Source organism: Eremomyces bilateralis (genome assembly GCF_010015585.1).
Source record: "Eremomyces bilateralis CBS 781.70 unplaced genomic scaffold P152scaffold_4, whole genome shotgun sequence".
NCBI lineage: Eukaryota > Fungi > Ascomycota > Dothideomycetes > Eremomycetales > Eremomycetaceae > Eremomyces > Eremomyces bilateralis.
Window position 1 is genome coordinate 482,293 of NW_022985070.1, and position 25,024 is coordinate 507,316.

General features: G+C 51.1%; 8 protein-coding genes and 1 non-coding gene across 9 annotated transcripts; 5 read left to right on the forward strand and 4 right to left on the reverse strand.

Moving 5' to 3' along the window:
• Window positions 1–1,338: 1,338 nt before the first annotated feature.
• Window positions 1,339–1,810, forward strand: P152DRAFT_479991 (UPF0057-domain-containing protein; the record flags this gene model as incomplete). Its single annotated transcript, XM_033681741.1, has 4 exons — window positions 1,339–1,355; window positions 1,424–1,519; window positions 1,587–1,617; window positions 1,671–1,810. The coding sequence occupies 4 exons, from the start codon at window positions 1,339–1,341 to the stop codon at window positions 1,698–1,700; spliced, it is 174 nt and encodes a 57-aa protein (XP_033536495.1). The 3' UTR covers window positions 1,701–1,810.
• A 443-nt stretch (window positions 1,811–2,253) lies between these two features.
• On the reverse strand, window positions 2,254–3,603 carry P152DRAFT_455902 (uncharacterized protein). Its single transcript, XM_033678887.1, has one exon. The coding sequence runs from the start codon at window positions 3,506–3,508 to the stop codon at window positions 2,375–2,377; it is 1,134 nt and encodes a 377-aa protein (XP_033536496.1). The 5' UTR covers window positions 3,509–3,603; the 3' UTR covers window positions 2,254–2,374.
• A 2,601-nt stretch (window positions 3,604–6,204) lies between these two features.
• Window positions 6,205–7,810, reverse strand: P152DRAFT_392238 (CBS-domain-containing protein; the record flags this gene model as incomplete). Its single annotated transcript, XM_033676136.1, has 6 exons — window positions 6,205–6,387; window positions 6,440–6,555; window positions 6,609–6,965; window positions 7,015–7,167; window positions 7,212–7,335; window positions 7,505–7,810. 6 exons carry the CDS (start codon window positions 7,808–7,810, stop codon window positions 6,205–6,207), a joined length of 1,239 nt encoding a protein of 412 aa, XP_033536497.1.
• Window positions 7,811–8,403: 593 nt separating this feature from the next.
• On the forward strand, window positions 8,404–9,786 carry P152DRAFT_236604 (NAD(P)-binding protein). Its single transcript, XM_033674592.1, has 2 exons — window positions 8,404–9,219; window positions 9,341–9,786. Exons 1-2 carry the CDS (start codon window positions 8,875–8,877, stop codon window positions 9,707–9,709), a joined length of 714 nt encoding a protein of 237 aa, XP_033536498.1. The 5' UTR covers window positions 8,404–8,874; the 3' UTR covers window positions 9,710–9,786.
• A 2,289-nt stretch (window positions 9,787–12,075) lies between these two features.
• Window positions 12,076–12,167, forward strand: P152DRAFT_t19. Its single transcript has one exon. It is a non-coding gene; the product is annotated as a tRNA-Ser (tRNA).
• A 508-nt stretch (window positions 12,168–12,675) lies between these two features.
• On the forward strand, window positions 12,676–16,245 carry P152DRAFT_512209 (uncharacterized protein). Its single transcript, XM_033682741.1, has one exon. It carries the CDS (start codon window positions 12,880–12,882, stop codon window positions 15,934–15,936), a length of 3,057 nt encoding a protein of 1,018 aa, XP_033536499.1. The 5' UTR covers window positions 12,676–12,879; the 3' UTR covers window positions 15,937–16,245.
• A 315-nt stretch (window positions 16,246–16,560) lies between these two features.
• Window positions 16,561–17,679, reverse strand: P152DRAFT_380310 (RabGAP/TBC; the record flags this gene model as incomplete). The annotated part of the gene is made up of 1 exon (XM_033675715.1): window positions 16,561–17,679. A coding segment is annotated over one exon (1,119 nt), but the record flags the coding sequence as incomplete, so codon positions are not given.
• Window positions 17,680–20,573: 2,894 nt separating this feature from the next.
• P152DRAFT_430926 (tyrosine/serine protein phosphatase-like protein) lies at window positions 20,574–21,776 on the reverse strand. The gene is made up of 2 exons (XM_033677407.1): window positions 21,572–21,776; window positions 20,574–21,497 (listed from the first exon to the last, which is right to left on the reverse strand). Exons 1-2 carry the CDS (start codon window positions 21,676–21,678, stop codon window positions 20,723–20,725), a joined length of 882 nt encoding a protein of 293 aa, XP_033536501.1. The 5' UTR covers window positions 21,679–21,776; the 3' UTR covers window positions 20,574–20,722.
• A 621-nt stretch (window positions 21,777–22,397) lies between these two features.
• Window positions 22,398–24,697, forward strand: P152DRAFT_236664 (uncharacterized protein). Its single transcript, XM_033674593.1, has 3 exons — window positions 22,398–22,593; window positions 22,660–24,200; window positions 24,259–24,697. Exons 1-3 carry the CDS (start codon window positions 22,518–22,520, stop codon window positions 24,394–24,396), a joined length of 1,755 nt encoding a protein of 584 aa, XP_033536502.1. The 5' UTR covers window positions 22,398–22,517; the 3' UTR covers window positions 24,397–24,697.
• Window positions 24,698–25,024: the final 327 nt, after the last annotated feature.

The following is a 25,024-nucleotide window of genomic DNA, read 5'->3' on the forward strand; positions in this document are numbered from 1 at the left end:
ATGGGAAGTTAGTCCCTTTATTCAATGGCTCGGGTAGCATGAAGGTGGTTTCGAACCAGTCGGTCCACTGGAGGTAACGCGCATTGCGGATATGAATCGGGAATTTGTTAAGTGTGCCATGCTGCTGCTCCTGAAAATCAATTGAAGTTATTGGCATACATCTCAGGAGGTACCTTAAGTGTCAGACTGGTTCATTAGCAAATCTCTTCCTCCTGTCGAGCGACGCTGTCTCGGTGCATAGCATGATAATATTCGTAATCCCATGATCCGGTATCGTTGCAATGTTTGAAAGGATGGGAACTGTCAAGAGCCAATTCAACGCATCGGCAAGCAACTATAGCCTCAAGTCATTTGAATCACACAGGTGTTGAAACAGGTTCCTCGTCAACTACCATTGCCTCACTTCAAAAGCCGGGAGTTCGTCATTAAAAGCTATCTCCAACGGCCGCGTAAGCTACCCGTGGGCCGTGATGCTCGTGCTCTATGACGCTCCGCCGTCCCCCAAACCGCCGGGCGCTGACGACGCTCCAGTCAGGCCATCTGTGATACCTATGCACGAATCCTGCCCATCCGACAGGGAAGACATGTTTAGGGCGAAGGCTCATCCAGTCGATGAATCTAACCGCCCCGGCGCGTCACGGCATCCGAAACCCGATGTCAGCCAACACCGTTCCGCGTGCGAGAGGGCTTGGCCGCTTGGCGGAAAGTGTGACGGATGAAGCGGAGGATTAACGAGATGTCTCAACAGGGCTGAGGTTCCGAGATTGTCGGAGGTTGGATACGCGGACTGGAGGTATTGGAGGGGATGGGAGTCGTGATGATGGGCAATTCGTTTCCTTGCCGCGCTCGACTGTGTGGAGTGACTGTGCTGCCTGGGTGAGAGATACTCATAATCAATAATATGAATTAATATCCATAATGTAGCACGGTCCTAGGTGGCTGTGGCTGCATGACGTCCCTGCCGTTTGCTGACGCCACATCTATGACGTTACCATCCACCCCACTTAGCAACCACACAGGATTCCTACACTGAGACCCAGATCTGATCTGCTGCTGAACCTGCTGGAGTGGGTGGTTTGGTGCGGCGCAGGATTGGTGACAGCATACCTTGCATGGGAGCAGGTTATCACTTGTCAGTGTGATGGAAATCTAGAACTTATGGAACCCAGTACAAATACCTGACCTCCGCTCACCTTTCCTTTCTTCTCACCACTTTTTTCCCACTCTACCCACACACCTTGAGCTACTACCATCAGAACCACGCACACGTCCAACTGTTTTCCCACTTCTCAATCGTATACCACACCACGGTAATCTTTCGATACCAACTCATTCAACATGCCGTTCACCGCAAGGTAAACCGGACTCCCCAGCTCCCCGGAGCGCCTCGGAATGCGCAAACTGTTGCTGACACTTCCACCAGCGACATCATCAAGATCTTCTTCGCCATCTTCCTCCCGCCGCTAGGTGTCTTCCTTGAGCGCGGTTGCAATGCGGACTTCTTCATCAACATCCTCCTGTAAGCGCTTCCACGAAACCACCCGTTTTCGACCTTGCGAAGGAGCTCAACGCTAACCAATCCGCAGCACAATCTTGGGTTACATCCCGGGTATTATCGTAAGTTTTGTTATATCTTCTACTCGCGAAGGTTAATGCTGACGGATGGGTAGCACGCGCTGTACATTATTCTGAAATTCTAAGACGGGGGGAGCGCAGGGGTGGATGGAGTGATGACGCCATGGTGATGGCATGAGTGGACGCTATCGTTCGTCGGGCATAGATGTCAATCTTTCACGACGATCTGGAGTCTACAGACTGTTTTATGACCGCTGCCGCCAACTATCGACGCATTAGACACTCCTAATGGCGTTGGTGAGGGCAAGGTCGATGCTTTACGTATTGCATTTGTCGGGGACGAGCCTTTAATCGATTGGGGTTGATGATACCCTTCGGAGTGGACGAGCGCTACGAACCTTGTTTTCCTTGTCATTAAACGCTGATTGCTACTTAGATAGCAGATGGAATGATACCTTGAAATTTAATTCAGAATGGCCTAACTATTTCGATTCGAATCGTTCCCCTTGTTACAGTGTCCACCCGAGCGTCTTACCGCGTGTATGTGAAGGAAAATCGAAAACAAGCCAACTCATCACCCAGCCCCTTGTTTCGCTCAGCATTAGAAAGTCATAGCATTTGATTATCAGAGAATTATGATGATGCGTTGCAAATCAATAATCTCCCATGATAATTACCCCTAGTTTTCCTTATCCCTCGCCTTTCCCTCCAACCGAGGAGCGAATGCCGGAACCCAGGCACTTCCGTGACACGGAGAACAGAATCACATATGTCCCTTGGATGCTCTCCTTGCAGGGCCCTAGCCGTCGACCTTACTATCGCTCCTCCTCCGTTCCGCCCGTTTCAGCCTCTCCACCTTCGCCCGCCAAAAGCTCGCCACCCTCTCCGCATCCGACCATTTCATCCCCAAGTCCCGTTCCTCGATCATCCCCCATCTCTTATCCCTGGACTCCGTCAAAGTGAACCTTACCCCTTCATCCTCCCCTTTCACGGCTCGGATGGTCCCGCACTCATCGAACGCTCGCGCGGCGACGGCGATGTGTTTCGCCGTCTCCGTCGAGGACGTGCTCCCTCCCCGTCGCTCGTACTTGGCGCGAAGGGCCTCGTAGTCCTTCTCCAATTGTTTCTCGCGCGCGCGGCATTCATGCAGTTCGCGGCGGGTGCGCTCGAGTTCGGCGTAGATGGTGCCGACGTTGAGGTGGCGTTTTCGTGCTGGAGAGATTTGCCCTTGTGGGATGGCTGCCTGAGACCCGCGTGCATCGCCGTGACGGGATTCTCTACATTCTGCTTGTATGGGCGGAATAGAATCACCCGGCTTGGAGGACCCATGTGACGTAACGCGTTCCCTCTGCGCCCAATCTTGTGCTAGGCCGGTGTGGCTCGCTGCAGATACTGCGGCGTTGATCTGGGTTTCGTTTGCAATCGGTCTTTGAGGGGATGAGTGGGTCGATCGGGTGGGTACACATGCAGTTGCAAGGTTTTTATGTTGAATTTGGGCACGCCGTGGTCGTGTTTCTTCCAAGGTGCGATGGAAGTTCCCAGGTAGTGGTTGTGCATGACGCATAGGCCCTGCCTGGGCCTGAGACTGTGTGTTGCGATTATGGCTGCTCATCAAACGAGGAGCCTGACTCTCCCCAGGAATTCGCGGAATGTGAAAGTGCTCAGGGCCGCGATGTGCGGAGTCCAGATGAAAGATGCTCTGTCCATCCGATTGGGAGGGTGACGTGGTGTCATGGATGTAGAGGTTCTCGTTCTTGTGCATATCCTGGGATGTTTCATTGATCGGCGGGAAGGGGATACGGTCTAGACGGTCGTTGTCTCGCTTGGGAGAGGACGGTAGAAAGCGAGAAGTGATGGCAGAGTCCAGTCGATCGTCTTCACGGGTAGGCGGGAGTTGAACTTGTTGCGAACGGGGTGTCCAGTTCTCCGCCATGCGTGGGCCATTCCTAACACGTTCACGACTCTCCTTCTTTCTCACCCGGCGTTGTTCATAGCCTCGCCTGCGATCGTGTGAAGGTGTTGCGCTTTGTTGGATGAGGTGTGCTGGTCGCATGCCGGGGCTCTGTGGGTGAGGCTGATAGATATTGGCTCCGACATATTGCGCAGCATGCTCGACCCTCAACCTCTTTCGGGATATGCGGAATTTTGGCGGGCTAACCTCCGGCTGTCCTGCGGAGAACTCAAGTGACTGGAGTCCTTTGTTTACGTTGGTAGTCTGGTTGGGGTGTGCCTCAGGCTCGGGTTCCCTAGTAAATCGGTCGAGCTTTGTCGGTCCTGAAAGTACAGTTTCAGGGTTCGTGACCACCTCAAGAGCTTGGTAGATTGCGTCTCCGAGGTTCTTTTCGTCGTCTGGCGGTGCCTTCCGAAGGAGCAAAGAGGTCCGGGGGATTTCTTTTGAAATTGGCTGTTTCTCAAGATCCTCCATATGGCCAGCTGGTTTGACACCATGATCGGTGATATTTTCAAAGGTGTTGGAAACGGCCAAGGATGTGTCATAAGAAGCGCCCGACATTCTGTGTGCTGAAAACTCAGCAGTCAATCCAAGACTAAATCTGGAGGATGAAATTGGAGGGATGATGTAGTTGAGACTTGACTGTGTTCTCCGTCGATCGAACTGGGCAATGTCCTGTTCGTGAGAGCTAGTGAGGAGCTTGCCGATATCTTCAGAGTGATGTCGACGGTGGCCGTTTGCAGACACGCGAGATAGCTCAGAGCGTAAACGCCTGCCCTTGCTTCCAGTAATCGGTCCGGACGGCCACGGCAGATAGCACGTTCCAGGAGCTGTGACTTCCTGGATGGCCTTGATTATACATTCCCAGGAAGTAATGAGCTTCTCCGCAACGGCTCCACACATCATTGTTCTCCCGAACTCGCACACAATAAGCAGCGCATCTTTCGACATAGGGGTCCCCGGAGTGCTGTTTGCATGGTCTGGAGATCCTAGGCTAGTCTCGAAATCGCTCATAGAGGGAGTAGGAGCAACGTCGCTACTTATAGCGATCCCATCGGTGTGATTCGCAAGGAGTAACGGCGCAAACACGACGGCGAGAGCTCGAGAGCTCATTGCCTCCGATGACTGCTTTGGTGGGCTAAGATGGTCGACCGGAGTGACTTGATCCTGCTTCAAATATGCCAGTAGTCCAAAAACAGCAGAGATCAGTGCCAGTCTATGTGGGCATTCGATTTGAAGTAGAGCAGCTGCCACCTTCTGTGGATCGACACTTGGGTTCGGTGACGCATTGCTTGATTTGGAGGCGTCATATTGAATCGCAGATTGTAGTTGCTCGAATACCTCGATCGATCCGAGGATGCCGCCCGGCAATTCTGAGAGAAGCTTCTTGAAAGTCGAGGCGATGTCATGGATGTTGTATGCGACGCTGGTAGGAAGAGCAGGTTTCCGAATCGTTAACTCAATATCGCTCAAATGGGTCGTGTCCGGTGCTTGCATCTGCGAGAGGAAGTGGTCGTGTAGTGCGCCGACTGTTCTGATTTGCCCAGGGATTCGAAAGATGCCAGGAACGTCGAGGCCTGTGAAGAGTGTCAACTCAAAGACACTGCCATAGAAGCGTCATAGATGGAACGATTCCAAACTTACCGTGCTTTACAAGGTACTTCGCCGTAGCGGCAAAGCAACTTGGTATGGCCAACTCGGCAGCGGCAACATTCTGAGGAAGATGCAACAAACTGACTCCGCCCACTCGCGCCAGGTCTTCCAGAGAGTGAGGAAACTCAAGAGGGAGTTTCGGGTTCTCGTTGTCCGAAGAGGAGTTTCGTCGCCGACCGAATTTACGAGCCAGCCAGGCTCTCGTGTTCTTAGTCCTGTCCATTGGAATCCACGCAAGCAACGACCGTGACGGATGGATGTCAAGAACGAGAGAGGGTGGGATCCCAAACTGATTTTTTAAGCTGATTGAAAGGTATCGAAGTTCTGTAGCTGTAATTTCTCGTGCAATAAGAGTAAGTTTCTTGATGCAAAAGTTTCTCCATGGAGGTGCAATTATCTGGTTAAGGAGTGCACGCTGCGTTGCACTTGCCTCCAGAGGCTTCAGATTGGGATTTTAGCAGGAGCCTGGACTCGAGAAACACCAAACAAGAGCAGCTGTGCCCAAGAACGGTGTCTGACCGCAATAAGTTCAAATGCGGTAGAAAGAGTGAGAGGGGGCGAAGCGGATTGAGAGGAGAATATGTAGTGTCAGTTGGAAATTTCACTTTGACAACCACTGGAACTGCGCAAACAGAAGGAATCGACGTGAATGTCGCCTACCATCCCAGGATTGGGTTCATCTTTGACTACTCACAAGAAAGCCGTTATCGATTCATACAATATTGGAAATGAAACAGCTCAGCAACCGTCTGATCAACGCCGCCGATACGTACCGATTCATTCACCTTACCCATAATCGGGTCATCAAGGACAACCTAACACGTGCAGGTTTGAGAACCTATCCATTCTTGAGCTATCATTTATTCCGGATTGCCGTTATCCATTGCATCGCATTCCATTCATAATATTCTGCCTCCTCATTCAGAGGCCGGACCCAATCATCGGAGGAACGATGCCCTGTTCGTCAATAAAACCCAAACCAGTCTTGAGCCCCGACCCGCACAAGATCCGCAAGTGCGAAACTTTCAATACTGCCCTTCTTCACCTTCGAGAAGAATGTATTCGAGGATGTCACTCAAGGTTAGGACACCCTTCAAGCGGAGTTTATCGTCGACGATGGCGAATCGATGAACGCGTGATTTGCGAATCGTATCGAAGATGGTATCAAGACGATCATCGGCAGAACAAGTGTAGATCCCGGAGAAGTCCTATGCTTCGGTTAGTACTTGATACTGATAATGTTCGGTGCATTCGACTAACGTCCGCCCTCTTCAGTATCGCTGCGCCTACGGTAAGGTTCAGATTGTTGTCATAGTCCGTCTCCCCTTTGATCAAGGTGATGACATCAACCGCCTCGAACACGTTCAGCAAAATACCTGGAGATTGTGTCAGTTATTGCTGGGGAACACTCAATCACGGGCGTTCAAACCTTCTTTGTCCAAGATTGGAACGCTGGAGATATTGTATCGCACAAGCATGTGGATCACGTCCATGACTGGTGTGTCCATGGTGGCAGTCTGAATGTTCTCATACGTGCCGACATTAATGGCTTGAAGCGGCTTCCTCAGCATAGCCGTCTCCTTAACGTTGACAGCAACAAATTTGAGGATGCGATACTGGGTCACCACGCTAACCACCATAGATCGCTGGGTTTCGTCGTCAACATCCACTAAGGGAATACGACGTGCACGAGACTTGAGCATCTTGCGGCATGCTTCGTAGAGCGGTCGCTCTGGATGAATCGAGACGGTCTCCGGGGGTTGGACTCCAATGGCTCGTTCGACTTCTATTACACCTATCAGCAAGTAGAGTCTCGATGTACATGATGATCATACCTCGAAGACTGCTGAGTCGAAATTGGCCAATTTGGCCCATCGCATCCGGGTTCTGCCAGTAATACTGGATAACATTGATGTAATCGGAGGTTGTGAGTAGACCAGCGAATGTGGATGACTTGGAATCCCATAGCGGCGCTGATACGATGCCTTCTTAGGAGTTAGCCTTGACCTACTAAGAGAAGAGTTGATCATACCATTTTGGATCAAGATATCCAAGCTCTTCTTGACCAGAAGTCCCGTGTCAAACACGATGAGCCGGAAGCTCAGTGGAAGGACATCATAACTTGTTCGAACCTTCAAGAAAGCTCGGAGGGCTCGCTGTTGACGTTAGCTTCCTGATCCTTGTTGATGATTACTCCAAATGACAGCGTATCATTGTCAACTTATCACCAATTCTTGGTGTAGCAAACAAGGGCAATGGTTTCTCTCATTCCGTCACCGCCTTTCTCCTCTAGCAAACAAGTCAACAAGAGAGAGCTATACGTACCAGGCCATCCATTTGCTCCACGTCCAAAGGTGTGAGTGGCTTCATTTTTTCCTCCACGGGTGTCACAGCCAGTACTGGTCGTGACGTCCGCCGTAAATAATGAGCTGGACTTACGAACGGCGCAGGTACGGCGGGAACTCCGCTGGTAGCGGGTGGAAAAGTGACTGGAGGATTGGGTACATCTCCAGGCTGCGATGATACTACCCCCGCGGAATGACTAGCGTGGTACGGAGCCTGCTGAGAGTTTCCGGAAGGTTCTGCAGCATCAGCTGGGCGGTGAGGCTTCGCATCGCCAGAACCTGACATGATCGTGGCGTTTTGAACGCTTGCAAGTTCGATGCGGTCGTGGGGTGTTACAATTCTCGGATTCGCGCCTCTAATATGCAGCCAACAGGAGGTCAGGCCGGGTTGTGATGCATACGTTTAGAAGCCAGAACGTTGTGAGGAGGCTGCTCGGTTGAGCATGGCCCCGAGGCCGTATTTCTTCTTGCAAGTCGGTCGATTTCGTTTAGAGGCCAATTGACTTGGTGAGAGGAATCACAAATAGTTTGTACTTCGTTTGAGTCCCGTAAGTTGGTTACCAGTTAATATCCGTGTCTAATGTAAGAGCTCCGCGGCGGAGCTGCCGGTTGGGGTGGGAACTACAAGCCCGCTTCCGCTCCTCCATCAGCTAATTCACGTGATCACAGGGAATTTTCACGTTTGGGCAGACATTGTCTTACGTCGCTTCTAGAGATATGAAGATACTGTCTTATATTCCTTTTATTCAATTGACTAGTGAATAATTACAAATCTTTGTTTACTTAGGCTAAAGTAGGATGTAAAAGATGAAGACCTTTCAATTCCGTCCACCCAAGAAAAAGCGCCCATTGTCAGTCACTTCGTCCAAGATAGGTGGCGCATCTCAAGTTCCACTGTGCAAGTCATCATCTTACAATTGATATCGTTGAGTTTGAATGCTCCTTATTGAGTCTAGAGGTAGTAGAGGATGCGTCAAGCACATTTAACCACCGATTGCGCATTTGCAGCGGCTATTATTTTCCTACCGGCATCGATCACACATAGTCATTTATTCAAATCAACACTCATCACATCAATCATCAATAATGGTCAGCGCTTGGTCGTTACTCGTTAGCCTGAAGATTCCAAGTATGGCTTGAGTTAGGATTACACAGGAACCTGCATCCCCGCAATCCTGGTGGTATGCTACGACTAGGATGAATGCAAGATCCCACTGCTTATAAACCGAATGCATAAATACCGAGGCACGCAGTTCGAAGCCATCTAAACACCGATCCTACATCAATTGTTATAAATACTCATTCCGCCATTACCTACTCCTTTTCAACTGGCAACAACCTCATTATCAGATGGATCGCGTCATAGTCATTCTTGGATCGGGGCCGGGGATCGGTGTTGGAGTTGCGTCCCATTTCGCGGAACAAGGGTTCAACAGGGTAGCGTTGGTGGCCAGAAACACTGAGAGGTTGGCAATCGATGCTTCCAGGGTTAAATCGGCTGCAGAGGCGGCAAAGAAGGACGTTACTGTGAAGACCTACTCTGTCGATGTCACCGACGTGGCCAAATTTGAAGGGGTCCTTGGAAATATCGTGCAGGAGCTTGGGAAGCCCGAAGTGGTTGTGTATAATGCTGTCCGAATAGGAAGAGGGTCGTTCTTTAAGCAAACCGAGGAGTCCGTGAACTATGATTTCAAGGTGAGGCATCCTAAGGGTTCCCAAATTGGACATGCACAAACAGCCCGCCCCACTCCATCTGGATCGCAAAACCCTCCCATTTCGCGTTGCCTAAGGAAAGACCACTGACTAGATAAACTAGATCACAACTCTTGGGCTTTATACGACCGCACGCGTCCTGATGCCTCATTTGCTCTCCCATGTGGGATCAGCTGGCCGAAACCCTGCTCTTCTAGTCTCCAGCGGGGGTCTATACAAGACACCGCATCACGCACTATTCTCGCTATCATTATCGAAAGCTAGTCAGCACAACATGACTGAAAGCTTATCGCAGAGATTTGCGGGTGAGGGGGTTCACGTGGCGTCGGTAGTCGTCCATGGCCTGGTGAGGCCCGATAGTCCCCATTTCAGTCCAAGTAAGATCGCCGAGGTGTTCTGGAAATTGTACGGACAGGGAGCAGATGGGGAAACGGATGTATGGGTCACAGACGGAACCGATCCAAAGCTTTGAGGAGTTGTCCCATCTGAAGTCGAAGAAGTATTGCACATTCCTCCCTCGCAGAAGGAGTTGCGTGTATATATTTTAGGCCATATAGCCTGGGGACGTGTATCAAGCTGGTTAGATCCAATTTCTATCCGGAGGAGACATTTAGTTTGGTACGGACTCATTCGCAGTCACAGCCTCTGTGTCCTACCATTTGCCGACGAGTTTGATGGTTGAATCTATCCCCCAGGCGTTGGAACGCACAAATCGACATATCATGTAAATTGTCCTTGGCTAGACATCTCTGGATATGTTTAACTACAACTGATGATGTGGCCCGCGCTTCTCCATGAAGAAATAAATCCCTTTATCGAACCCGATGACTTCAACTCCTTCTGAAGTACCCTAATATAACCTTATATGTATCTCTGCGACTGATGCTCTGTGGCGCCTACACTGAACGACGATCTTTGCAGACACAACCGCCATAACGAGGGTCAAGGACTACATTAACTCGATATTGGAGGTAAGGCAATTGCGAAAAACACTGATTGATTGTCCTACTAACTGATGTACGTCTTGAGTAAAGATGTGCCACCTTTGAATGAATTCCCGAATAGTGGACCGCCACATCCATCCTTCCTCCACGAAATCCATCTTTGTATTGTCCCGATCTCCCCTCGCTACCCATGGGGCCTTCAAGTTTCTCCTCATCGTAGAGAAAACGAGTTCGAAGGAAGCGAATCTCCAACGCACACGACCCTCGTAAGATTCCTACTTGACCACCGTGACAAGACCCGAGCGTGCCTCCGGTTCAGTGAGCTTAACTTGAATCCCAGGCATGTTCCGCACTATCGGAGAAGAAGGCGCCGCTAACGAGTAGCCTGGCAACAAGTTTATTTCCCATCCGTTCCAGATCAGCCCCTGTGTTGGGAGTAATTACAGGGAATGCCGAAAAGTGATTGGCTGGTGGTGCAGCTATGGCCATCATTATCACACCCCTCAGGCTTGGCTATTGGTAACTGAACCGAAACCGCGTTTATTTTCTTGGTGACGAGCCGCCCTATGATATAACCTGTGTCGCAGGAATTTATAGGGTTCCCGCCAACCTCTCGATCGTCTTGAGGTACTTCACCGCCAATGCCCAACAGCACATCGGCATTCTTGTGATTATGGACCCTGGGGAGTCTTTCCCAGGGGTGTCGATATACTTTATGAATGTCACAGTGCTAATAAGGAGGGATTTTGGATGGGTCTCAAAGGTTTACTAGCTAGTCTCTGACGAAACTAAAGACGAAGAGGAAGATAAAAGAAAATCAAACAAAAGGAGGGGAAATATCTACAGGTCTGTAGGCAGTGAATTCCCGCCATGTGTTCCCCTGGCACATGATACTATCGTGAGCCATTCATCTGGCCATCAGGCATCGATCTCAGAACACGAAAAGTGCGACTGTGACAATGGATATACTAATAAGCTCGACAAAACGGCCAGACGATATATCCTTGAAGGGGGGTGCTAGAACAACAAGGCTGGTTTTGAGAGCTAACTTTACATGTCGGTGATAATATACCGTAGACTGGACTTTTGACTTTTGGTCCTATGACTTTTCTGGCGCTCCTATATTTCAATCGAATTGCTGGTATAGAGTAGATCAAGCATTAGCAAGTATATAAATAATACGTAGCAGCAGTGATATATTCGGGATTGTAGAATGAAAGACTTGAGCTTCGGTTGAGCTTTTGCAGAAAGGAATTGGAGCTGAAGTTCTCGTCATTCAGTTTGTTCTGTGTTCCTACAGCGTCCATGGTCGGTGGTAAGGTTAGGCCCATGAGCGCGTCGATCCTGTTCCCATCGGGACCCAATAGTTGGCCAAAGGGCCCGGACACCAGGTTCGTGTTTGCATGGTAATGTAGCTCCCTCACGGGCTTGGACCAAAGTAAAAAGAAGCTCGCTAAACCCATCCTGTGTGGTCGGTGATGACTTATAAAGAAACAAGATGATAGACTTAGAGGCATACAACTCAAGCAAACGCGATATAATTCAATACCATAAGATGATTGGCCCGTGGGTATACAACGGTTTGCTATGTCATCAAATTCAGATCCAATCATCCAAGTGTGCATGCCAAGGCCAAATCCGTAATAACTACAACATCACCTACCCCCCAATCTGTGGTAAATGGCATAATCGATTCAGTCGATTCAGTGGACTCTAATTAATCTTAGTAGACTATAGTCGACTCTAGTGGATTAAAATTATTCTATTTATCTAGTCATCGATCCTAATGCTATTAAAAGTAATAATAAGCGTTAGTCTGTCTAGTTTGTGCGGTAGGTCAAGGAGAAGGGTCAGTCCCTGCTCTTGGTAGAGAACAGTCCTTTTTTTTTAAAATGGCACGGTGGCTGAGTGGTTATAGCGTTAGACTCGAATAAGCAAGTTCATCTAATCCGTTCGCGGGCGCAGGTTCGAATCCTGCCCGTGTCGCATATCTTTTTACAAAAATTCTTTTTGAAATATTCGGAATTGAACCCGGTGCTTTTTTGATATTAACAATCGTTGTGGTTGTGCATAGACGGAGGCATAATTAGAAGGTGCGAACATCGCTCCTGCGTTTTGTTCGAGTCAGCGCAAGAGGGTTGAACTAAATTACTAAAAAATCAAGGCACTGCACTGGCCCCTTGACAATCGATACCCTCCCACGCCTCCCTCAGCCTACGACAACAGAGAGTCATATCGACCCAGTTTTGCGAACTAGAATACAAAATTGTAATTCTATTAATGGAAGCAGCAGGTGGAAAACCGTAATAATTACTGTGTGAATTTTGACGCCCTTGCGAGATGCTTCAGGCTCATGAATTTATTTTCTTCCCCTCCTGAACTGACATGTTGCATAAGATCCACTCTGCTGTCCAAACCAGTTGTTGATTGGTGGGACGAATAACAACAACATGGACGACTGCCATCAAGGAATTGATTATCCTCTATTCCGTAAACACGATCGCATAATAACGCGCTTGATATCATTGTAAATATTACAATGATGGTTGCTTGCTTTCAATGAGCGCGCGTCATTCGAATCCGTTGGCGGATATTTTCCCAAATATAATCACGACTTCACGGCAATTCAAGGCGCGACACGGTACCCACCAAGGTCACTCAAACCACCGACGCCCTCGGCGGCCAACTGCATGTCTAGATGGACAACCCTATCGATGACTCTGTGATATCAAATCTCACAAGTCTCGAAGATGACACGGACGAATTCGGCAGGTTCCTTATACAACGAAAGCGCGACGAACTACGATTAAGGGAAGAACTATCAGGCAATGCCAGACCCTTCCGCCAGGGAAGACCGCGTCCGCTGGGTCTCCTGACCGCGTCAAACCTCGAGAAATATGGTCCGAATACGACTTACAACAATCTGGCTGGAAGTTCTCGAAGTACGAGCAGTATAGAGCGATTGGAGCCGCCGTTGAACGTTCCTCGAAACTGGAGCGCAAAGGCGCGCGAGAGGACAGATTGGTTGCGCAGAATGAGAAATCTGGACAACAATGATACTCCTCGGGGGACAGGCCGAGACCGCGGTCGTGAAGAAACGTCGAGTCCGGAGGATTGGGCAGCTTTAGCATCAGAGATCCCGATTCCTTCGGTGGAAGACAGCCCTCTCCAGTCGCGCAATGTATCGAGGCGAAACACTCCCGGAACAGCGAGTACCGAAAACATAGCCGTATCAAGTCTGCCAGACTGGGACCTGAGCGATGATCTGTCTGCGAACTCTATCCTAGCTTCCACTCCAGCCGTATGGACACGGAATACAAAGCTCGAGGACATACACAAGCGGGAGCTGGAAGGACCAAGCGAGCCGATGAGCGCGGCTCGAGCCCGTCTCTCTGCTCGAAAATCTAGGGCAGCATCCAGCCAATCTATTACCCCAAAAAACCTGCAAGACGATGGCATGGCAACCTCTTTCACGCACCCTGCCGAGCAACATTTGAAGACGTCAACGCCCGAAGCTTTCCGTAACCGAACACCAATCCCTCGGTTCCCCAGGTCTATGGTATCTTTATCACCAACGCGTGCACAGGGAGAAATAACGCGGGCGTCGCCAGCTGCCGTCTACAAGAGTTCAGAAACAGTTGGAGGTATCGACGACACTACAGAACTTGCTCGGGCTACCCTAGCAATAAATCGCGGCAAACATGGCCGTAAAGATTCTCAGGAGTTACTTCGAAGATTAGCAAATGCTACCAGCGGCACTCCGAGTCCACGGCCAAGACCAGAAGTCGAGAAATCACCGAATGAGTTGATGGCGGCTGGGAGAGAAGCGCAAGATAACGCCAAATCTTTACCATCAGAGGATGAAAAGTTGGACGTGCCTCAGAATGATGACCGCGGCAGACGCTCACTTGATATTTTGAAGCCGAACACTGAGACGAATGACGACCGACAGAGCACAAACCGGCCATTCTCTCGTGCACGACGTACCCGTCCTGCACCCTTTAAGGACCTTGCATTCCAAGATCACGCCGAAGTTCTTGATGAGCTGCAAACAAACCCAGTCGGAGATGGTGCCTCGAAACCGCCAGGAAACGAAGCGCGGGAACCAAAGACCCCAGTAGTAACTGGGGCATGGATCAACACCCCTGATCCAAAGATTTCCGCTTCTGTAAAGAGCTCCAGGTTCTCTTCGCCGCAGAAAGCGAAAGAGAAGAAAGTCAAAGAGAACGAACATCCCAAGGCGTCAAGAGAAATGCCTTCCGTATCTCCTCCGCGTCAGAAAGTTGGTGTTGACATCCAAAAATCTCCATCTCGGTCTAAGGGTCGGATATCCGAGCCGCCACCGCTCCCTCCCTCCGCACTCGCTCACATTCTTTCTACCTCTGGAAACAACTTTGGTGACTCAACCATTGATTCTCTGGAAGGAATACTCCACCCATCCGGCGACACCACCACTATCCCGGACCCAAACACAATACTTCTACCGGAGTCTGTCGATGATCCGGATGACCAACCCGTAGATGAGGACGACACTCTGCAAGGTTTCCCAGAATCTTCTAGGGGCGTCCGAACTGATGCAGAACGCCGACGAAGAGCGGAATCATTTGCTTTGCGGGACATGAATTCGCGCCTACGACTCGCAAGACAGGGCATTCGCGATGCGAAGCGTGGGATTCGAGACCTGGAAAACAAAGTTGAGAAGTCGGCAACGCCAACAAGCCCACAGCCTACGGTACCGGCTACTAAAGGACCTGAAAAGCAGCCAAGGGGTAATCCATCGACTGTACCACCCGTCCCGCCGCTCTCGCACTGTCCTCATTGCAACATGCCTATTCATGTTACTGCTCCATCAATACCGCTTTCATTCTCATCTATCGCCTCCTTCCTGTTCTCGCTCTTCTTTCTCCCGGCGCCTCCCACCTCTCGCCTCCCTTATCGACCGACCAGGCTCGGCTACGTCACGCTATTCATCGTCCTCTGGGCTATCATCGAGCAGAACCTATGCAACGCATACTGCCATCCGAGGTACACCCACATTAAAACCACGCCACTCGGAATCGCCTCGGACGCACCGGAATTCCCCATTGTCACCCTTACCTTCATCTGGCGCGCCATCAGCCCTATCCTCCGTCCGTTCACTCCCATCTACGAAGACATCCTGTCCCCGATCCTCTCTCCCTTCTCCACCGTCGCCCTCATTCTTGCCCGTTCAATGTCAGGTATCCATGGCCTCGGTGCGTGGGGTCGAGACGACTGGATGAGCGGGACCGGGGTTGACGCATATAGCTACGGGATGGGCTTCAGTCCACCCCCACCCACGGCGTGGAGCGAATGGTGGGCGCGGATGGGACCGAAGATCTGGGGTGACGAATGGAATGCGAGGGACGAGAGGATGTGGGCATGGTCAGAGGCGAACGGGAAGCGGATTCAGGAGACGACCAGCGAAGGAAAGGGCAAGTTAGAGAAAGCGCCCCCGCTGCAAGAGGAGCGAGACCGGGTGGACAAGGAGACTACGAAACCGACGAGCCAGGTTCACTATCAGCCGGTGGAAGAGAAGGCTCAAGAGCCGGCTCCTGACCCCTGGAAGGATGAGACGGTCAATATATGGGAGTCGGCCAGCATATGGGAGAACGTGGCCGATAAGGGCGAGGAAAATACGAAGGGTGAAGGCGGATGGGGTGGTTGGTGGTCCTCGAAAAAGGTACCTGTTCATGACCCGGATGATGTGGGAATGGACCAGGATGAGGAACTCTGACCTTCCCGTACGCATCTGTGTTAACATTGTTCTGCGGTTTAGGTCTGGAACTGGGTATTGAATGCGAGCATGGCGTTGAGGGAGCATTTACTAGCGCTGCTCTCCCGGTTTTGGGGGTAGCATGCAGGGCATTTATATTGTATTGATTGCGAGCGTATGTTCGAGTTCGAACGGTTGCGAATGACGCACATATCGATGCTATGGCGAGGGGACGGGACAGGATGACGTCCCATTCCGATATTTGGCATATTTCATGTCATACATCAATAGTCGAAATGCCACGAGAATTTAAGATATTCGTTTGGGTCTAATAATATATGGTATGCATGATGCATGCAGCAGGTATTGAAATGCTCTATGCTCGCTCATCATGGCATTCATTTCGCCAATCATTCCCAGAAAACATGATAGAACCAGACCTCTAAATCGATGGTATCAAGGACTCTCTGCCGCTATCTTTCTCCTTGCTTTGCTAACGCTCCTCGTGACCCGTGCCCGACTAGCCGCTCTTCTCAACCCGCCTATGACGCCTCTCTCCTCCCGTTCTTCCGTATCCACCAAACCAGGCACCATCAACACACCGGCAGCGCTGGCGCTCCCCTTCAGCAACCGCCGCCGCCACCGTCGTCGCTCGTCGATGAGCTCTTGGTTCACGCTTCCGAACCCCTTCCGCTTCCAGCACGCCTCCATCAGCATGTTCACGTCGAGCATTTTCCGCGGCAGCGTCTGCACGACCTGGAACACTTCCATGGGGTCCTCGATGGCGCGGATGGACGGCTCCCCGAGCTTGAAGATGGCGAGGGACACGCGGAAGAGCGTCTTGCTGCCTTCATAGAAGAGGCTATCCCAGACTCGGAGCGTAGACTCGATGGGCAAGGTGCCGATGAAGAGCGACATGAACCACGGGGTGGTGGCGAGCGAGACGGTGGGAAGTCGAGGCTGGGCGGGGCCGAGTCCCGGCGCTCCCCGCTTACCGGGAGCGGGATTGAGATCGGCGGGGTCGCCGTCGTCGATTCTGTTCCAGACAGCGGGGAGATGTTCGCGGAGGAGGTCCATGAGCACGCCGATGTCGACGTTGGCTTCGAGGACGCGGGCGTGGGTGCCTGGGAGGTGGACGGATGTAATGACGTCGAGGAGGATAAACGCCTTTTCTTCGTCAGATTTGAGGAAGAGTAGGAGAAGCCCGGCGATGAAATTGAGGGATTGGCAATAACCGATTTGCGGGTTGTGCAGGGCGAAGGCGCGGAGAACGCGTCGGAGGGAATTGAGGATTGGAGGGTCCGGAGGATCAGGCCATGACTCGGGAGACGACTCGGGAGATGAAAGGGGTGTGGTGGGAGGATCGGGCTTAAAGCTGATGTTGTCGGGGAAGGTTCGGTGTAGGTCGCGTTCGATATGTTCGCGGTCGGCATCATTGAGTCCGCCCTCATCTTCGGGTTTCTCGCATCGTCGAACCAATTCCCAATACACGCCTTGCATTCGAGCCAGTCGGCCGGGACCTCCGGCATACCAGAACCAGGCTGCTCCTCGCCACTCAGGAGGGATGCCTTTTCGAACATACCGCTTGACCTTCTCACTCTTAGGAGGAAATCGGATTGGATCGTCGGTCATCAGCCCGTATGCTCTCATGAGCGCATACCACTTCTTACGCCGTCGTTCGATGTATTGTGTGTAATTTGTATTCCATGCATCGTATTCGGCCTTCGAGATGTACTGATTCGACTTCTTGAACCCATATCGATCTCTAGGAACAGGGGCGGCTGGTCGAGGGTGGGTATTAGGATTAGGGTTAGGATTAGGATTTGAATTAAGATTAGGATTAGGAGTTGGATTCGGATTCGGATTCGGATCTCGGCTTTCAAAGATCTGAGCGGATGTCCGCACGATGTGAGCTGGTTCTTCCACAGGCGGTGCGAGGGTCGACTTTGCCTTGGGCTTTGGTGGAGTATCAAAGAGCGTGGTTCGACTAATGCTCTCCGCCGACCGAGCTTTCCTCAGCGGTGGTAACGTCTCGGGTTGAGATATCGGTAGTAGTCCTTCCGGAGACTGGGATGCACGTTCGAAGCGAGCATTGTACAACGGTTGCGTATGGGCAATGTGTCTGTTATCATCTCCAGCGGGGATATCAGAATCGTCATTGAAACCATCCTCATACATCCCGATCGCATCTTCGACGCTCATATTAATGTCCTCCATGCCTGGAGGGACGTTGGAACGTCCGAAATCGCTCACAGATGTAGCCTTGGTCAAGACACTGCTCCTTTCCGTATCGGTCGTGTAATACCCGGACGATGTGTTCGTCCAAGCGGACCGGAAACTCGCTCTGACTTCCGATGGGCCATCTCTCCCTGTTTGTGGTTCTCTCCGTAAAGAAGATTGGTAGCTGTCTCTCACTGAACTGTATCCGTCGACCCGTTGCAACCCTGATCCCTCTCTTCTCATTCCAGCCCGGCTCAGGCTAAAATCTGGAATGGAGGTCGAAGTGCGCAAGGAATGAAAGGAGGGTGGCGCCCTTGACGATGCGTTCGAAGAGAAGGTTTGGCCTCGGGCTCGTGTGGTAGATGGGCGGGGAGATTTGCTGGTTTCGCGTCGTCGGCCATTCTGGTCTCTTGCATTGGACCTAGACTGTCCATTGGACAGAGGTGACCGCCTCTCTCCTCTCAGCCGCGGAGAGTGCCCATTTCGAGTAATATCATCCCCCGACATGGCTGACGATACTGTCGGTGATTGCTGCGACGGTTTCGGAAGTTGGGAGTCATGGGGAGAAGGTGGTGAGAGGTCTGATCGGAATTTCGGACTGGACAGTTTGCTCGGTGAAGATATCGGAGTGATGGGCGATGATTCTGCGCTGCCAGACAACGGCGAAGTATTGGTGACCAGTTTGCTGTCTGTTTGTATCGATCGAATTGGGATCCTGTCCAGCTTTGGTACAGGGCTGTCCATCCTCTGAGAAGATTTTCGGTCCAAAGATAGATTCTCATGGGGTCGGGGAAGGCTCTCTGGCGTCTCAAGTTGAGGATCTGAATATTCCGATGGACGAGGTGCCCCATCAGTCATCGAGCTTTGCTGTGGGATTGCAGGCTGCAACACATTTGAGCCTAAGAAGTCGTCGAAGTCGAGAGCGGACTTGTCGATTTCAGGAAGGGACATCATCGTTGGATGATATTCCATACGTCCTCACACAACCACATCCTCAAGAGAAGATCAAGCCAAGCTCACGTTTCGCTTTGAATCATTGTTGTTCCGATAGTTTTCTTGTTGATCATGGGATCTGGGAACGAGGGACCAGGTTCCGAACGACCGAGCTTCGAAGTTCGAATAGGCAATGTCCCAATTGAGGGAGAAATGAGCGTGATATGCGAGTGAATGGAATGGGAGGTCGACACAAGGGATACGATCAATGCCTGTAATAGTGGATACGAAAGTCTTGAACAGATGAAGCAGGGAAGATGAACGGCAAATGGTTTGATTCTTCCGTTTGATGTTCACCGGACGGACGTCTGGACAGGTTTAGGATGTGTGTGAAGATAGATAGTATCCTGTAACTACCAACTTTCGTCCTTCTTTCCAGGCATTCCCTGGCGTACGTGGAGTGTGGACAGTCCAATCATTAAGAGTAAGAATGACGCGGGCCAACTCTCTGACGATATTCCGTAATTTAATATCGTTTGTGCTTGTGCTTCCTGACAGAATCCTGACTAGTTAAGAGACCTTTCTTGTTTTTCTCGATTTCTGCACTGCAATTAAACTGTTGTTCCGTGGTAATGTTATGTGACAAGGAACCGCTCCGACAATCTTCCATATTAACATCGATTCCCAGTCCAGGAAAAGGAGTAATCAATCCCTGAGAAGAAGGACATGTTTGGATGCATTGTTTATCCAGTAGGGAATATGCATTCTCTGATTCTCATAATCTCTTCCTTCGTTGGATCATTTATTCATTCCCCATTCACCCACTTGCGCTGTGAGTGCGCTCGCTCCAGGGCCAGTGATCAATAATCACTGACAAACGCGTTTCAGATCTTGCTCCAAAAGTCAAAATAAAAACACCAGGTGCCAAACGCGTTCCTGGCGCGCGGTCGCTCAGACCGTCAGATGGGACGGGGTTTTGGCCATTCCGCTTCCAGATTGGCGGGTTCCGGAAGGATTGCCGGCTGCCGCTGAAATCGGTGAAATGATCATTTCCTCAGTCCCACATTATCGCGAAACTCGTCCATTTGGCTGTTTTTAACTTTGCAGCTAGATTCCGTCGATTCCCTTGCATGATCCATCGCTATTCACTGCATGCTGTAGCCTGGAATAGTATCAAAAGATCGGACTAAACCAAGCCAGTGGTGACATGGTGCCACTGGTGAGTGGACCGAGAACATACTGTACTGTCGGCCGGTAGCGATAAATGTGGCTTACACCATCCATCAATGCGGGCATCTAATTTCCCTGAAGATGAGGAAATGAGGAACTGAAGCATCACGAGTCGGGCCTGCAGCTCCAATAATCGCCAATTGGGATGCCCTTGCACCGAAGTATTCTTCATCCCCATCATTGATCATTGTGTAAGTGTACTGAATACTGATTAAGCATTTCAAAGTACTGGCATAAGACACATATACCCGCAATAGATCTACGGAGGAGCAGTCCGTTCTCCAATCTCTCCTAAGTCATCGAACAATATGGTCGGATCATGTCCAATCCAGGGCATCATCCCCTGATGTTAGATGGTATGTAGTCACTTATCACTATCATGTGGCAGTCAGGTGGAGCCGTGGAGGACTTCATTCTTCGAAGTTCAACCACTCGATATTAACAGCGATTTGACTCTCCTCTGCATGTCATCGTTGACGTCAATACTCAGAAGATAGTCCCTGATTCCGCCATACTTGTCGTTCACCTCGCCCGTTACTTTTTCTACGAAGTCAGGCGCGGTACGGGCAAATAGGTCTCCCAGACCAGTATTAATAGCGGACAACTCCCGTCGTCGTTCGTCCGCTTCCTGGCTCTGCGATTCGTCGGACTTTCGATAGTCATGGTCGATCGCTTCAGACGGCACTCCAAGCAGCATCAATACCAACAGCACCGTCAAGCCGGTGCGATCCTTCCCTTGCGTGCAATGTAGAAGAACCGGATAGTTGGACTCATCCTGCAGGATCTCAAACATCGCGCGTATCTCCGCTCCACAGGCGGTCACCGTGTCGACGGCCAGTCCGACCAGGCCGCGCTTGAGCAGCACGTGTTTGGCGATCAGATTAATCATTTCTATACGATATCCACCCATATATAGAAATATGAGCTGGATGTAAGCCGGCCAGGAGAGTTGCGCAACCACGGCATTCTGGTAGCCTTTGCCATTGAGGTTGATATGATAGTAAGTGACTCCTGGAAGCTTTGCGGGCTCCGGGACTGAAGGGTCGGTTTTGTATTTCGCGGCTTGTCGGCGGAGCTCAGTATCGGTACGAAGGTCGATGATCGCGCGAAGGCCGATGGAGGATGTGAGTTTTTCACAATCGGAAGGGGTACATTCATCCGGTCGTGAGGAACGGAAGAGTTGTCCGGGTCTGAGAAATCTGCTCGACGACTGCGTTAGTCTGTCTACTCCTAAATATCATATTCTCTGGTAAGGCTCGGTCAGGGGACGGACTCTTTGCCGACAAAGGTATTCACTGTCTGGCCAACATCTCGGAAGTTCAGGAGTCTGTCGAATGGTATCTCGGGGTCTAGACCTGTATCGGAGTTGAGGACATCCATCGCCTTAACCTAAGCTTTTGATCGATGTTGATGTTAGGTGTCATGCAGTGGATACGGGCGGCGACATTTGAGTTCTAGAGCGGGCTTTCCCAAAAGCCCAGAAATCAAGAAAGCAAGATCTTTGATTCCCTGTGTCGATCACCAGCGGGGAACAACGACTTCCACCGGTTTCATGTTCCAACTCGCGACTCCCATCCTTCCAGTTCCTGAGCAGCGGAACATGGATTGTTTGAAGCCCGATGGGCAAATCATTTCCCAAATTCCCGGTTAATTTCTCTGCCAGCAGATCTGGAGTGACTTATGGCATTTCGCTGATTCTCCCATCTTATTGAGTCTACACATCATGAATTTGGCTCTTTCCTGTTGGATACGGATAGGTATTATCATGGGAGGATTCGCTCTACCATCTGCGAAAACCACATTCTTGAAACAATTCTCCTGCCTGTTATGGTCTCCAGAAGGCCAGATGTTCAGCAAGAAGGAGAGCGTCCAAACTGGATCCCAGGGTTCAATTCGACATGGAGAGCTCCCAGATTCCCGCTGGCTGAGACTTCTATTCCCGCAGGGTTCCGCAGGATCAGCGGGGATGCTTGGCTGACGTGCTGAACCGTACATCGATCGGTCCAGAGTCCAGACTCGAGAGATGCCATGGGATGTTTCGCGTGGTGATAATGATGCATTCTTGACATCGTCTAGCTGGATGTCCATGACGAGAGTTGAGAGCCTCTATCAGCTCCTCTCGTTCCCATCCCATCCTAATCTGCACCATTGTTACTCTACATATTCTCCTAGCATCTCAAAGTCATGTTCGACATCGTCAGCTAAAGTCCGGAGCTACCATGGCTACAATATGTCCTGATCTATCCGCCCATCGAAAGGGCAATAGGGAGGCGGATGCGCGGCTCTCGTCGGCAGGTAATTATTCCACATCTTGACCGATATTGTTCCCATTCCCTGTTACTAACGACGTCGTCCTTCTAGGTGCCGCGGTTTCCTTGAGGCAAGCTCCTGCTCACACACTTCCGTCTTTCCCTGTTGTCGGACTTGGAAACAAAGAGTCATCCGCCGGAGCGGCGGCATCTCTAGCCCATGCGAACAAGCGATCCGTCGAATTATGGAAGCCCAATCCAGATGCAAGTACGGCAGGGTCAAGGGCTGCTATACTCGCTCATCGTGATCATGCCGGCACTCTCAGAAAAGGGAAAACTCCTGTGAAGTCGGAAGCGGCAAAGGAGGCAGTCACACCTAGGGATCATGGAGCACTTCTTGCAGCTACCAAAGCCGTGAAGATGAAGAGACAGCGAGCCGACTCAATGTCTGTGCGACCGGTTTCATCTTCAACATACCCCCGGAAAGATTCGGGACCCGGCTCTGGCGTGCCTGGATTGACATCTGCGGAAGAAGATATAGAGAGATCGCCTGCCCTTCGAGCATCGCGGATCCACAACATCGGAACCAACTTGCCGCGGGAAATGTACACCGAGCACCCCCCAGTTGGGATCGAAGTTGAGGAACAGCGTCACCAGACGGCTTTGAGGGCGTCTGCGATCAGCATGGCCAAGCAGATGTACAATGCCCGTGAAAAAGCCTCCGAACAAGCTTCACTGGATGTCTTGAAAGCTACTGCCGCAGAAGATGAGAAGAAGAAAGGTAGCGATTCTGGCAAGGCTCGGGTGCAGCAGTATTTGAATTTGCACGACGCGGCAAGAAAGCTTGCAAATGAGCGGCTCAAGCGGATCGATGACGAGGGAGAGTTTCGTGCATATAGGACCTATTATAGCTGCGATGATCCTTCACTGCAACAGAGGCGCAGCACCAGGGTCGGTATGGCAAGGCGGAGGGCGGCGAGTGATAGTTCTTCGACTTCACGATCAGTCAGCGGGGCTCGCGACGATATGGAGCAGAGCAAGGCCATTCGAGCGCAGATGTCGCAATTCAGCAATCTGTTGGCGGCCGTGGATGACAAAAAGCGGCGGCAAGATATGGAAAGGGTGCTGGTTGCAGCTCAAAAGAACGTCCACGCCCAAATGCTCCACATGGACGAGAAAGTCTACCAGGACACGGGAAGGATCCCATATGCAACCCAGGTGGAATGGGATCGCGAAGCGCAAGCATTGGCTGCTGAGAGGGGTGAGAAGCGTATGGAGCATTTCGGCAAGGTGGAAGTCGGCTTTGGGAGGTTCGTGGAAAGGGACGCAGTCGACAGGGTTGCCAGAGATCGGGTTAAGCCGACAATCGAGGATATCGATGACCAAGTTGAGGTACAGAAAGCTCAAGAGGAAGGACGGAGGCTTGACAGGGAGTATGAAAAGCGTCATGCGCGGTTGGAGAAGGAGAGAGAGGCGGAGTTGAAGGCGGACCTGAAGCGGGCTAAGAAGAAGTCGGCAATTGGGGGGATCGGTGATCAAGCAGAGGAACAGGAAACTCCAGAGGAAGTACGGAGGCTTGATATGGAGTATGAAAGGCATCATGCACAGTTGGAGAAAGAGAGAGACGCGGAATTGAAAGCGGAGCTGAAGCGGGTACGCAGTAAGTTATACGCTGATCATGAGACTTTGATAGTTACTAACGGTCCATAAGCTGAAGAGAAAGAGGAGAGACGCCTGTCTAAAGACGCGAGGCGGTCATCAACCGAGGCTGCGGGCACTTCTGGTCCAAACACTGGCGAGCAGGAGAGAATTTCATCCTTACGGCAGAGTTCGGTGCCATATGGGGTAGTGGAAGGTTCGGCAGAAGCACCCACATCCCCATCTCCGGAAGTACAGCACACCGGCTTCCGCTCGTTCCTCTCGAAGTTGAAAAGTCGATCCAAAGATCCTGCCGAAGACGAGGCGCTTGAAGGGGGTAGAGGAAAGCAACGTGCTAGTCGTCCAGGCTTCGTCGGTGGTGCTCGCCTGAAGTCCAGGAACAGTGCAGAGTCCGGTCAAAACCAACGGACCAAAAAGACTGGACAACGGCGTGGTTCTTCGTCCTCCACGGATCTTTATGATGATGGTACGAACCACAGAACATCCTCCGGCCGAGACCAGGACATGGAGGAAGCGCGCGACCAAGTCAGCATGGATCAAATGGATCCTCCGAGATACTCTACTGGGGGAGTGACTGGCAATCCGCAGCGGGGTTCAGTGTTCCAGGAACACTTTTGAGGGAATGGTCTGGAGTCTGGGGCAATTGATTTTCTGGTCCTTTGGAGACTCGGGTTGGCATATCTGTGTTCACAGTGTGGACAGGGCCTGTAGATATTGCCTCAGGGTTGTGACATTGGACAATGTATATATACGATGATCTATGAACTGTACGCAGAGTTGGTGGCATATCTGCTAGAAATAGAATTGCTGCGTCCAAA